This window comes from Puma concolor, chromosome B1 (genome assembly GCF_028749965.1).
Source record: "Puma concolor isolate L17-30 chromosome B1, mPumCon1.1.hap2, whole genome shotgun sequence".
Taxonomy (NCBI): domain Eukaryota; kingdom Metazoa; phylum Chordata; class Mammalia; order Carnivora; family Felidae; genus Puma; species Puma concolor.
The window spans coordinates 73,844,677-73,858,958 of NC_141670.1; the positions used below are offsets into that span (position 1 = coordinate 73,844,677).

The 14,282-nt window shown below is 47.6% G+C and overlaps 1 protein-coding gene across 1 annotated transcript in view; it reads left to right on the top strand.

Moving 5' to 3' along the window:
* The first annotated feature begins 1,386 nt into the window (after positions 1–1,386).
* Positions 1,387–14,282, top strand: part of DCHS2 (dachsous cadherin-related 2) — a 246,661-nt gene continuing 233,765 nt past the window's right edge. The window contains exon 1 of the mRNA XM_025921776.2: positions 1,387–3,988. Within this exon, the coding sequence (XP_025777561.2) occupies positions 1,970–3,988 (2,019 nt within the window). The 5' untranslated portion in view covers positions 1,387–1,969. The remainder of the gene's footprint in view (positions 3,989–14,282) is intronic.

Here is a 14,282-nt window from a genome sequence, read left to right on the forward strand (position 1 = left end):
AACAAACCAAAAAAACCAATCCAGAGGCATACTTATGGGGGGCAAGAGTGGAGGCCGAGGAACCAGTTCAAGACTGCAAAGGTTGAGGTGAAAGAAAACTAAAGACTCATAACCATTCTCCTTACTGGTAAGGGGACTTCACTGGTGAAAGGCAGCTGGATTTATTTTAATGATGTCTCCATTTACATGCAACATATCTGCTATAAAATAGTTTTATTATTATTTTGTCAGAGGTAGCGATAATGGTGTAGATTAGCAATTATATATAACTCCATCATATATTAAAAAGGCATTTTACTGTTGCTGGCAGGAACCACCACGCAGAGCTCTTGGTTCTCCTTAAAGGAGAGTAACGGTAACTAGGAAATTAATTCTTCCCTTCGGCTTAAATGCAAAATTGCAGAAACCATTTGCTAAATACAACCAGCCATTCTCAAGAAGGCAGAGAGTCCTTCCTCAGGCATTCTTTATTAGAGGCCATTTATCAATTTCTACCTATCATTACGGATAATTGCAGCGAAACCTGCGACTGGCGATTTATTGGCATTTTTCTTGCACTCAGACGGAAGCTAGTTTGAAGTGTTGTCAACAGTGGCCCTGGCTGCAAACTTCCTTGCTCAGAGGCGATGGTGAAGTGCTGGAAGGTGGTCTGGCCTGAGCTACCCCATCTTTCTGCCCATAAATCAGCATCCTAAAACATCCTGGACGTGTTGTGATGGCGCTGAATGCATAAAAAAGTGTTCACAAGCCGAATCTATTGTCATTCTTGGTGGCAGAGGGGAGTGACAAGACGCTCGCGCGTCGCTGAGCAGTAGCGCGGCATACTAAAGCGTGCTTTGCGCCATGTGTGCCACAGATTTCTCGGGGTTTCGCGAAGGTTTTTCCAAGTTCCGCCTTCCCCCCCCTTTACAGTCATCCTGGCCCCAGCTGCGCGTCGGCCTTTGACTCCATCTGTCCTTCCGCTGGGGACGAGCCTCTCTCGCCAAATGGAGAACACAAGTTTGGCTCCCCAAAGTGATTCTAACCCCCACCCTCTGCTCAGCCTGAGCCAAGCGTCAGGCCTGCCGAAGGAACCGTCCAGGGGATGGAGGGAGGAGGGCGTGGAGGGGCTGCTCCTCTCGCCGCCCCCCACCCATCGCCACTTCGCACGCAGAGCCGGGGTAGCCGGCCGGCCTGCGCGACCCCCGCCCGCCTCCCGGTCCGAATTTCCACGTCCTTCCTCCTTCGCTCCTCTCTCTTTGGTCCCTGGCCCCGGCGAGAACGCGCCCTGCTGCAGAGCCGCGACTCGCAGGTTGGAGTTTGCCCTCGTGTGCGCCGCGTCACAGGCGGGGAGGAGAAGGGAGGGGGGGCGGCGGGGGCTGGGTGGGAGCTGGAGCCGGGCGGTCCTGGGCGCCCCCCAGACGCCGCGGGGAGAGGCCACCCCCGGAGCCGCCGACACGGCCGCAGCCAGGGCCGCCTCCCCCTCCCTCCTTTCCTCCTTAGCTCGGGCTGCGCGCCCGCCCTCGGCCTCCCCGCCCTTACTCCACCCCCTTCCCCGGGCCGACCCCCATCCTCTCCTTCTGTGTGTGCGCTTTGAATAATTTCATCCTTTTTGGCAAGGGAAATAATGCACCTGACTTTACCAGGGGGAAACAACAAGCCAAGCAGAACAAGGAACAGATGTAAAAGGAATAAAAGGAGAGAGAAAAAGAGATGAGACTCATTGAAAGCAATCCAGGGGCTGAGGAGGTGGCTGCAGCGGCAGAGGCAGCTAGCGCTTCCCTGTCTGCGTGAGCGGCAGGCGGAGGACGTTTTCACCAGTTGCAGCCTGAACCTCGGGAACTCCTGGGTCTGTTGGTTTGCCAAACAAAGTCTTTTTTTTTTTTTTTTTTTTCTTTCGCCCAGACACTGAAGAGGCTCCTGGATTTTTCTGCCAGCCCTCCACAAGCTGGCAGTTACCCGGGAGCCTTCCCCAGGAGCTGGCGGAGAAATGAGCCCTTCTGGGAGGAGGATGGGCAAAGGGCACCGGCAGCGGGGGGCTCCGGCCACGAGGCGCCTTCTGATGCCAGGGAGGAGAGGGTCGCCCCGCGGGCTGCCGGGCGGCGGCGGCGGCGCCACGGGGGCTCAGCGCTTCCTGCTCGGGCTCTTCTTGCACGCGTGGCTCTGGGCGGCTTCGGGCTCATCTGCCCAGGTGTTCAACCTCAGCCTTTCTGTGGACGAAGGACTTCCTCCGGACACTCTAGTAGGAGACATCCGCGCCGGGCTGCCCGCTGCACAGCAGCAGGAGGCGGGCGGCTTCTTTCTATCCGAGGATTCCGATGACTCACCACTGTTGGACGACTTCCACGTGCATCCGGACACCGGCATCATCCGCACGGCGCGGTGCCTGGACCGCGAGCGGCGGGACCACTACAGCTTTGTGGCCGCCACGCTGCTGGGAGCCGTGGTGCAGGTGGAGATCCTGGTCAACGACGTGAACGATCACTCCCCCAGCTTTCCCCGCGACTCCCTGCAACTCGACGTTTCCGAGCTCAGCCCTCCAGGTACCGCCTTCCGCCTGCCAGGTGCCCACGACCCGGACGCCGGCCTGTTCAGCACTCAGGGCTACACCTTGATGCAACCGTCCGCCCTTCCCGAGGACCCCGCGGGACCGTTCTTCCAGTTGCGCTACGGAACTCCCGGGTCACCGCCGTCGCCACCGTCGTCGTCGCCCCTGGAGCCCCTGGACCTGGTGCTGCTGCGGCGTTTGGACCGGGAGGCGGTGGCTGCGCACGAGTTGCAGATCGAGGCATGGGACGGCGGCCGCCCGCGGCGCACGGGCCACCTGCGTGTGGAGCTGCGCGTGCTGGATGAGAACGACAACCCCCCGGTCTTCGAGCAGAGCGAGTACCGCGCCGCCGTGCGGGAGGACGCTCGGCCGGGAGCCGAGGTCTGTCGCGTTCGCGCCACCGACCGTGACCTGGGGCCCAATGGCCACGTGTACTACAGCATCCGCGCCCGGCAGGCGCTCGGGCCACTGGGCGATGCGGCCTACTTCGCCGTGGAGGAGCTGAGCGGCGTGGTGCGGGTGCAGAGGCCGCTGGACCGCGAGGCACAGGCCTGGCACCAGCTGGTGGTAGAGGCCCGCGACGGAGGGGCCGAGCCCGAGGTCGCCACTGTGCGCGTGTCCATCGCGGTGCTGGACGTGAATGACAACCCGCCCGCCATTCACCTGCTCTTCCTTACCGAAGGTGGGGCGGCGCGCGTTTCCGAGGGCGCGGCCCTCGGCGACTACGTGGCTCGAGTCTCCGTGTCCGACGCGGACGGGGATCCCGAGCAGGAAGAGGAGGCCATCGGGGAACCCGGCGTGGGCCTCGGAAGCGGAAGCATCTCGTTGTCCTTGGAGGGCGGAGATGGAGCCTTCGCGCTGCGCTCTGGTGGCTCCCCGGGGGTATTTTTCCTTTGCGTCGAGGGGCCCCTGGACCGTGAGAGCCGCGACCTGTATGATTTGCGACTGGTGGCCACGGATGCGGGCTCCCCGCCGCTGAGCACCGAGGAAACGCTGCTGCTCCGGGTCGCCGACCTCAACGACCAGCCGCCTCTCTTCAGCCGGGAGCATTACCTGGCCTCGGTGTCAGAGGCCGCGGCCCCCGGCACCGCGGTGGTGTGGGTCAGCGCCTCTGATGCGGACGAGGCTGGCACCGACCACGCCCGGCTGCGCTACGCACTGGTCCACCTTCCCGTTCACTGCAACCCGGAAGGTGTGTGGCCTGCAGCGGAGTGCGGACCGTCCTTCACTATTGATCCTGAAAGCGGCGTGATCAGCACCATCCGGAGTCTGGACCGAGAGGTCCAGGAGGCAGTAGAGTTGAGAGTGGTAGCCCAGGACCTCGGAGAACCCCCACTCTCTGCCACCTGCCTGGTGAGCATCACCGTGGACGATGTGAATGACAACGAGCCCATCTTCAGGAGGCAGGTGTACAACGTCACCCTTGCGGAGCATGCCCCAGTTGGACACTGCTTTTTGCAGGTGAGTGCGTCATGCTTCTGGATCAACCTCTGGATTCCAGGAAGGCCTGGGAAGGGAGGTCAAGATTAAGTCTATCCAGGGAAGGAACATTGTGACGTAGGTGGTTGTATCCTGGCTCCAAAGCAAGGGGGTATGAACTCCAGTTCTTCCTCTACAGTGAGATGAATGGCACCTTCGGGGCACCTAACTTTGCTGTCAGGGGCTTGCACTGTATGATCTCTAAGGTCCTTTCTACTTCATATATTTGGATCCTGATTTTGCTTAAAGAATCCCAGTTTCCTTTGTGCAGGATATGTGCTCCCACATGGATTTGGGAGGAACCACTCACTCCCGAACAGTATGCAAATGGCAGTGTCTCATATTTTCGAGCATCACTGTGTGGCATCTTAGGGAAATAAAAGGATCCTCAAAAATTTTTTTCTTTTCAAATACAGTGCCTACCTTTAGACATTGAAACTGATTGAGTAACCATTTCCAGAGTTTTCTTACATGTTTTCCTACCTTCGTTTAGAGGCTTACAAAGGCTAGTTGAGGACAGTAAGTCATTTTTTTTTAAATCAGTTGTGAGTTGAGTTCCTTCAGGACTCTGAGAAGTAGTGGGGCTCAGTTATAAAATAGGGACTCTATACCTTGCTTTTTGGAGATTCTGATCTCTCCTTTACCTTCAGAATGTTGTGATTTGGCCCCTTCTAGCGCCATCTTTATTGCTTCAAATTTCCTTTTCCCTTCCCTTCCCTTCCCTTCCCTTCCCTTCCCTTCCCTTCCCTTCCCTTCCCTTCCCTTCCCTTCCCTTCCCTTCCCTTCCCTTCCCTTCCCTTCCCTCTTCACTTCTTTCTTATTGAAGTATAGTTGACACACGTTACACTAGTTTCAGGTGAACAACAAGTGATTTGACAAACTGTATACATTATGCTATGTTCACAAGTGTAGCCACCATCTGACGCTCTACAACACTATTACAAAACCATTGACGATATTCCCTATGTGGTACATTTTATCCCCAGGACGTCTACACTCAGTAGTTAGAAGCCTGTATTCCCATTCCCTTTCACCCATTTTGCCCATCTCCCCATCCACCTCCCCTCTGGGTGGGAATTTAAATAGGTGCACCCAATGTGAACACTGTATAGAGGTTCCTCAAAAAAGTAAAAATAGAATTAACATATGATCCAGTACCGGGTAAAGAAAATGAAAACCCTAAATAGAAAAGATGTATGTACCCCTATGTTTATTGCAGCATTATTTATAATAGCCAAGATATGGAAGCAACCTAAGTATCCATCAATAGATGAATGGATAAAGAGGATGTGTTACACACATGCGCGTACACACACACACACACACACACACACACACACACACACACACACAGTGGAATATTATTCAGCCATAAAAAGAATGAGATCTTGACCTTTGTGACTACATGGGAGAACCTAGAAGGTATTATGCTAAGTGAAATAAGTCAGACAGAACAAGATACCATATGATTTCATTTATATGTGGAATCTCAAAAAACAAAACAAAGAAAGCAGAAACAGACCAATTTCCAATTTCTTATCTGATTTGAGATAAACCAGATTTCTAAGATTGATTTATTTACTCCAAGATAACTTGAATAAATACATACAGCCTAGAAGGCTAACTGGTGAGTGAACCTCTAAAGCTTTATTTAGTTCTCAGGCTGGGTTATTTTAAGATCTCTATTGTTTATTTCCTGGTTCTCAGGGGAGTAGGGCCTTAACTTTTGTAGGTTGTGTCTCAAATAATAACCTTTAGATAACCAGGATGCTACTATATTATAAAAATGAATTTCATGACTGCTTCTATTTTTTTAATCCTTTGGATCTGTGGGCGATAATAATCTCCATTTCTTTCCCTAGCATGATTGGCAGTTCTCTGAGTTGCTAGGTTATTCAAAGAAGGCTTGAGAATCAATTAATGCTTGCTGTTGAAACAGACAAATCCACAAATGTCAGTGAGTACCACAGTGAAAGTTTATCTACTTGTCAAGCAAATTTTGATACAATGCAAGTTGGCTGGTCTTCCTCCATCCAAGGTAGGGCCGGGCCTGGGAGTGAGTGACTTAGATCCCGTCCACCAGTGTTCCATTGGCCAGAACTCAGCTATGTGGCCTCAGGTGTACCCCAAAGGAGGCTGACGAATGTAAAGGAGTACATGGATGCCAGCATGCACTGATCCTTTCTGCCATGGATTTCTAAAAATGAAGTCATAATAAGTGAGAGGTTGGACTTGATGATTTCTAAGATTTCTTCCATCTGGAAGACCTTGAGGATCTTGGTATGAAACAGTACAACTTGGCTGCATTTGAAGGAAAATAAGCAGGGTGGATTAATTGCGATTCCTTTGATTAAAACCTGTCTTTTCTAAAATTGTGAGATGATTCTGCCGTGAGGTGTGTTTATCCCATTATTATGATTCAGATCTATTAGGTGAGCTGAACTTGGCTCAAGTGTAGGACTGCATCTCCAATTGCAAAAAAAACCTTTCCTGTTTGCCAAATATTGCTGTAAATAGCATTAAATTGTGCTAATTAGAATTTCTGGAAATTCCAGTGATGTAGCCCCTCAACATTGCAGAAACCGTCTTACTCCCTGGGTTCTCTGGTGGCCTTTCCCCAGCAGCTGTGAGAGCGTCCTGTGTTCTGTAAGCCCCTGCTGTCTCTGTCCCCTGCCTTCGAGGTGGGCCCCCCAAGGTGTCTTCCATCTGTTTTATATCTTTACTCTAGATCTTTTGTTGTTTTTTAAGTTTATTTGTTTATTTTGAGAGTGAGAGAGAGGGAGCACGCATGTGAGTCGTATGCGAGCGGGGAGAGGGCAGAGAGAGAGGGAGAGAGAGAATCCAGACACATCGGCAGCATGGAGCCTGATGCTGGGTTGGAACTCACGAACCATGAAATCATGACCTGAGCTGAAAACAAGAGTTGGACACTTAACCAACTGAGCCTCCCCGTGCCCTTCAATCTTTCTTTATATCACTTTATAAAAAGGAACCTTCCCAGCCACACTTTGGGTCTCATGGCCTCTTTCCTACAGGGCTTTAATTCCATTATACCAATTCTTACAACCCCGCCTTCTTTCTGTTGCTCTCCATCAGTTTTCTCCCTTTAGACTGAATAGCTGCTCAATTCTCCTTTGTCAGAATCAAACAAAAACAAAATGGAAGCAACAGGAAAAAAAAAAAAAAGTTCTTTCCTATATTCCCTGTAAGGGAATAATACCGTGTCATCTAATGAAACAAATCCTTGAACCTTCAGGGTGTCTTTGGAGGTCACCCCATATCACGGATCCTTGGGGTTCTTCCACTCTTATTACTGTTCCTGCTGCGACCACAGTGCTGACCATCCTCCTGTCCCCCATGTAGCCTGAATCCTTTTATAGTCTCATACCCAGATCGGAACTTTACAAAGACTTTAAGCGTGGACATGACAAAAGGATTTAACACAGAGTACAAGAACCTGTAGCAGCCTGAGATAGGTGACCTCTGTTCCCAAAGGGTTTTCACAACCTCGCAGGCACTTGCCTGGATTCCTCATTCCTTACTCTCCACTGTCCTCTACGTGTCCTTCTTAACAACCCGCCTCTCAAGAGCTCCTTTCAGTATCTCTTTATGGTTAAGGCAGAGAGAGATTTCTACTCTGCAGACAGTCAAGGGTTTCCTCCCCAGACTCAGTGTTTGGCCCAAAAGATTCTCTTTTCCCTCAGATTACTGTCAAAAAGACTAACTGCAAACGCCAGGCAAGACCCCCCACTTTCCACTCCATGCCAAGCACAGTGAGGTGAGCTGTGCTCCCAGCCTTTATGTCCGGCATTTATACCTGACTCAGAGAAGTGAAGACTGTTGGCTCAGGCTTCCTCAAGTATCATTACTGTGTTCATTCACTAATTCATTTGTTTAATCAAACAGCAGCATTCATTGAATAAGCACAGCATTCCACAAACAAATATTTATTGAGCACCTCTTACATGCCAGGAACTGGTCTTAGTGCTGAGGATGTACCAGTGACCCAACCGCGCAGGGTCCCTGTGCTAACGGAGCGCTCAGTGGGGCGCTGTCTCCTTCCCTCCACTGCCAGTCCTCTGGAAGGAAGGACGGATGCCCCTTCTTCATGCTGAGCATTCCGTAGCCCCCTGTTCTGACTTGCCCTCATCATTGTACTAAATCCTATCTCTCAAAAGGCAGCTGTGTTTTTTTTTTTTAATTTATTTTTATTTTATTTTTTATTTTTTAAAATTTACATCCAAATTAGTTAGCATAGAGTGCAACAATGATTTCAGGAGTGGATTCCTTAGTGCCCCTTACCCATTTAGCCCATCCCCCCATCCCACAACCCCTCCTGTAACCCTCAGTTTGTTCTCCATATTTGTGAGTCTCTTCTGTTTTGTCCCCCTCCTTGTTTTTATATTATTTTTGTTTCCCTTCCCTTATGTTCATCTGTTTTGTCTCTTACAGTCCTCATATGAGTGAAGTCGTATGATTTTTGTCTTTCTCTGACTAATTTCACTTAGCATAATACCCTCCAGTTCCATCCACGTAGTTGCAAATGGCAAGATTTCATTCTTTTGGATTGCCGAGTAATACTCCATTGTATATATGTACCACATCTTCTTTATCTATTCGTCCATCGATGGACATTTGGGCTCTTTCCATACTTTGGCTATTGTTGATAGAGCTGCTATAATCATGGGGGTGCATGTGTCCCTTCGAAACAGCACACCTGTATCCCGTGGATAAATGAAAGGCGGCTGTGTTTTTAAATTTAAATCCAGTCAGCTTTTCTTAATCATAAAGCATTTCTGACTGTGGCCCGCTTCCTCTTTCATGAATGCCGCCTCTTCTTTCATCTTACTACCTTCTTTTTGTGTCTCCCTCTTGCCAGTTCCTCCTTTTTCCTCTTGTGACACCCGACTCTGTGATGGAGGTACTTCCAGGGGTCTGACTTCCTCTCACATCTACCCGCTTCCTACACTTTCTTCTATATATTCCCAGATCTTCTTCTTTTTTTTTTTTTTTCTCTGTCTATAGGATGGAAACTTCTCTTATAAACTCACATTTAACATTTTCCTACTTTGTATACATCTCCACCTGGATATATAGTTTTGGCACCTCAGATCTAACATTTCCCAGATCAAAGTCATTTCCCTTCCAGTACTAGCTTCTTCCTTCCTTCCTTCCTTCCTTCCTTCCTTCCTTCCTTCCTTCCTTCCTTCCTTCCTTCCTTCTTTCTTTCTTTCTTTCTTTCTTTCTTTCTTTCTTTCTTTCTTTTAATTTTTTGAAAAACGTTTATTTATTTTTGAGAGAGAGAGACAGAACGCAGGCAGGGGAGGAGCAGAGAGAGGGGGCGCAGAATCCGAAGCAGGCTTCAGGCTCTGAGCCGTCAGCACAGAGCCCAACGTGGGGGCTTGAACCCACAGACCCCGAGAGCATGACCTGAAGTCGGATGCTTAAAGCCACCCGCATGCCTCTAGCTTCTTTCTTTCTTAACTTGTGTTCATTAGCTCCTTTTTGAAACTTTCCCGTTTTTGTTAGTGTGTCCTTTCCACAGACGTGTTTGTGTGTCTGTGTGTGTGGATTTGCTGTTTGTTGGAGTGGTTGTGTCTTGTATTGTTGAAAAGTAAAGCACCAGGGTAAAAAGCAAGATCACATCTCAAACCCATCAGTTGGGTAAAAAGCAAGGCTTGAGATCCCAGCCTGGGGCCGTGGGAGGGGGAGCATCTGGTGTGCTTGTTTGCTTGAACTCGGGGTCTGACTTTGAGGATCCTGTCTAGGAGGGTGCCCGGGCAGTGGACATTAAAGATGGTGTCTGCCTCTGGGAAGACACTGAAGGATGGGAGGGCATGCTTCCTACAAAGCTCCATGAACCGGAAAGGGCTAAACTGTATCTTGTTTTGGATTCATTATATCTTTTAGGGTTATTTCCTTTAAAAAACTTTTTTTTATAATGTTTTATTTATTATTTAATTTTGAGAGAGAGAGAGAGACAGAGACAGAGACAGAGAGACAGAGCACAAGTGGGGCTCCAGGCTCTGAGCTGTCAGCACAGAACCTAACGTGGGGCTCGAGCCCACGAACCTGAACAGGGGGGGATCATGACCTGAGCCAAAGTCTGAAGCTCAACCAACTGAGCCACTCAGGCACCCCTCTAGGCATATCTTAAATGCCACTTTCTCCCACTAAATGTTATCTGGTATGTCCCACTCTTTTCTTAATGTTCTTTGTAGTGCTACGGTTGTTTACTTGTATTAGTAAAACAGTATAAGTACCTTGTGGGGCTGCAGTTTAATGGTATTTGAATCCCCTGTAATACTCGGTGTCCTCTATCTAATGTATTAGGAGATCAGTAACTTTTTTGAATTGTATTGAAGAGCTACATCGTGAAAACAAAAGCTAAGTAAGAGTTACTACTGGTTAGAGCTTTTACTTTTTAATTGTTCACATTTTATCTGAGTGTGTATTATTTGTATTTTAAAGTTTTTTTCCTCTGTGAAGTTTATCGTTGGTCCTCTGGAATTTTGTGGCCTGCATTACGTTGCTTATCCCTCACTTTACTACTACTATACCCTTATTGTTGACCTTGCATGCGTGCTTACATACTTACATAGTGTAGACAAGCTTTGATGGTCATATAATTGTATCACCCATATATGATTGTCCTCTTCTGGCTCTTTTCTTTGTTTCATTTATTTATTTTGCATTTTTTCTCTTCTTGCCCTCAAAAATGGACCTATCCTGTCTGCACACATGCATTGAAAGCATGTGAGATTTTCCACAGCAATCTCAGTTGTCTCTAGGACGTGTCTAGATCACCTGCCAACTGTCATCTTCCCTGATTATCTGACTCCTGCTGGCCTTGTACCTTAGTTCCCAGCATGTGCTGTATATGCCTCTGGCTTTGCTCTGATGACCTGTTTTAAGCACTTGAGATCAACTGTAAAATTCTCTTCTGGGCTTCATTTTCATTCTTCTCCTCTTCTTTCCCCACACAAGTGCTACCCAAGACCCATCAGCTGGCTTTACTTCCTTTCCCTTTTTCTTGCTTGGAAAAGGTGATCAGATAACATGTTTGGATATGTTATATGAATGGTATTGCCTAGAATCTGTGGATGTATCTCTAGTTAAAGTTAATGTATAACTTGCCAGTAATTTGTGTAGTTTTTGGTTGTATAACTAAAATAATTACGTGGTGGAGAGTTCATAGCTTTGAAGATTAAAATTAGGTTGCATGCAGTGATGAAAAACAGACAGACTATGGGGCCAGAGTCCCTGGATTTGAATCTCAGTCCCACTACTTACTAGCAGTGTGATCTTGGGCACTGTGCCTCAGTTTCCTCCTCTGGAAAATATGAATAACAGCATCAGTGTCAACTTGGAAGAGTTATTGTGTGAATAATGAATTAATACATGTTTGCTTAGAACAATGCTTGATTCATAGTAAGTACTCAATACATATTATATTTTACTATATGTTAGTAAGACTTCTAGAGATGGTGAGGAAAACTGTTTTGCCTGATATAGCAATCAGTAATTAAAAATGACATTTCAGAGGTGGGTGCCTGGGTGGCTGAGTCAGATAAGCATCTGACTCTTGATCTTGGCTCAGGTCATGATCTCATGGTTCGTGAGTTCAAGCCCCTTGTCGGTCTCTGCACTGGCAGTGTGAGGAGACCGCTTGGGATTCTCTTTCTCCCTCTCTCTCTGCCCACCCCTTCCCCACTCACGCACACTTTCTCTCTCAAAATAAATAAATAAACTTTAAAAAGTGACATTTCAAATAAAGATTCTCTTGCACTAAAGATGGAAGGAGCAAAAATAGATTTAAATTGTTTATTAGATTTTAGCTGATGTGTATGTTTCTAGCAATGAAAGCAGGAATCTGTTTTACTTAATTTGGATGCTTGTAACATCTCCTTATGGGTCTATAGATTCCTACTTGTCTTTAGGAAGGTTCAGATGACCTCTCAATAACAGTCTTTCCAACCCACACCCCCAGAAAGCACTGTGAAGGTCTTACAGAGACTAGGCAATGTGATAGACGTCTGGTGGTGAAGGCCTCAGCACAGTGGATCATGATTGTTCATGGGTTCACCTCAGGGGTGCTAACCCCACACTGAGACTCCATGAGACTCCATGACCCCTCTCAGGTGTGCAGGGAATGATCCTTGTCTATGGAGTGTCTTTTGTTCTGTTTATCAGTTATTACTCTTTGGAGCCTTTTATTGGGAAAGCATGGAGCAAGATAGCACTGGACTTAGAATACCTTGGTTCCGACTTTGACTACACCACTATCTCTACTGACTTCTCTGGCCAGTTCCTCATCCACGAAATGTGCGTTAGCCATATATAAATGTGCTTATATACATTATGAGAAATAGACTCACACAATTATAGAGACAGAGATTTCCCACAGTTCCGTAATCTGCTGTCTGCAAACTGAGGACACAGGGAAACCTGTGGTGTAATTGAATCCAGGTCTGAAGGCCTGTGAACCAGGAGAACGGATGGTGTGAGTGCCAGTCAGAGGGCAGAAAAAGACTGGTATCCCAGCTAAGACAGTCAGGCTCATCCTTTCTCTTCCTTTTTGTTCTTTTCAGGCCTTCAGTGGATTGGATGATGTTCACTTGCTTTGGGGACAGCATTCGGCTTTATATGTACTATGATAATATATACTATGTGGTCGAAAGTGGTTGGTGCAGGAAGAGTTAAGGGCCTTTGCAGGTGAAAGGTTCTTTGTGCAGTGGATCAGGATGGAGGTGTCACTAGATGTGGACCTTCTGGGGAGTCCTCTGCCTTCTTTTGTGATGTTTTTATTTACAGACTTGTCTTGGATGCATTCTATTGTAACTATGCATTTTTGTTTTGCATAAAAAAGTGTAATGCATTCCTAGGCATGATCACTTCCAAAAGAGAATCATTCAAGATGGATTTCTTTTTAGTTTTTTTAATGTTTATTTATTTATTTATTATTATTATTATTTTTTAATTTTTTTTTAACGTTTATTTATTTTTGAGACAGAGACAGAGCATGAACGGGGGAGGGGCAGAGAGAGAGGGAGACAGAATCGGAAGCAGGCTCCAGGCTCTGAGCCATCAGCCCAGAGCCCGACGCGGGGCTCGAACTCACGGACCACGAGATCGTGACCCGGGCTGAAGTCGGACGCTTAACTGACTGAGCCACCCAGGCGTCCCTATTTATTATTTTTGAAAGAGAGAGAGACAGAGTACGAGCGGGGAAAGGGCAGAGAGAGAGAGGGAGGCACAGAATCCGAAGCAGGCTCCAGGCTCTGAGCTGTGAGCACAGAGCCTGACGTGGGGCTCGAACTCATGAACGGTGAGATCATGACCTGAGGTGAGTCGGGCGCTCAACCGACTGAGCTACCCAGATGCCCCAGGATGGATTTCTTAAAGTTGTGATCAGTAAGATTTCCTTTCTCTGAGGATTGAAATCTGGCAACAAATTAATTTTATTACCACCTCAACACCAGACATACTAATGAGCCCCTTGCCTTCTAAATTATAAATTAAAAGTGAGCAACTATAGAAGTAATTTATATTTTCATAGCCCATTAGGGAAATTAAGCTAGATCATTTTCACAAATGCCAGGTTACTTCTTGACATATTACTGAATTAAAATTTGCATTTAAAAGGATTTTGTGCTTTATGGCACAGGTAGATCAGGTGAACATCATAGCAGATATCAATTTTAATTAAAACTCTATTTAGGATTGCATAGTCCATGTGACGGTAGTATGAATTAGAATAACCGGGGTGTGTGTGGTTCCTATAGTGAAGACATGAGAAGAGATAGTCCATAAAGGACTTACAGTGTTTGTCTAGAGTTTGGCCTTTGTTACGGAAGCAAACAAGAGCGAGAGGTTGACATGTGTAAAGCAAGGTCTTAGGAAGCTTTGTCTTGGATTAATAAGAAGCAAGGAGGAAGAAGGAAGCAGGAGACGAGGTAAGAGAGTCCCCAGACTCTTGTCATAATCCCTGTTCAGCCCTGAGGGCCTGAACCACGGGAGTGGAGGTATAATGGAAGGTATGGCCTTAAAGGAAGACTAGGTACCACTTGAATAAGAAGTGAAGGGAGAGGTGATGGAGGAAGTAAAAGTTGGTGCTGTATTTTCAGTCTGGTTAGTCAGAGGAATAGGAAAAGCTGGAGGTGAGAGTTTTGGGGGGAAGATGCTCACTCGGTCAGGTGTTTGGTAATTTGAGTACGGATTCATGGCGAGTAGTCCAGGAAAAGATGTCTCGATGGCTATTTAGCTATTCAGAACT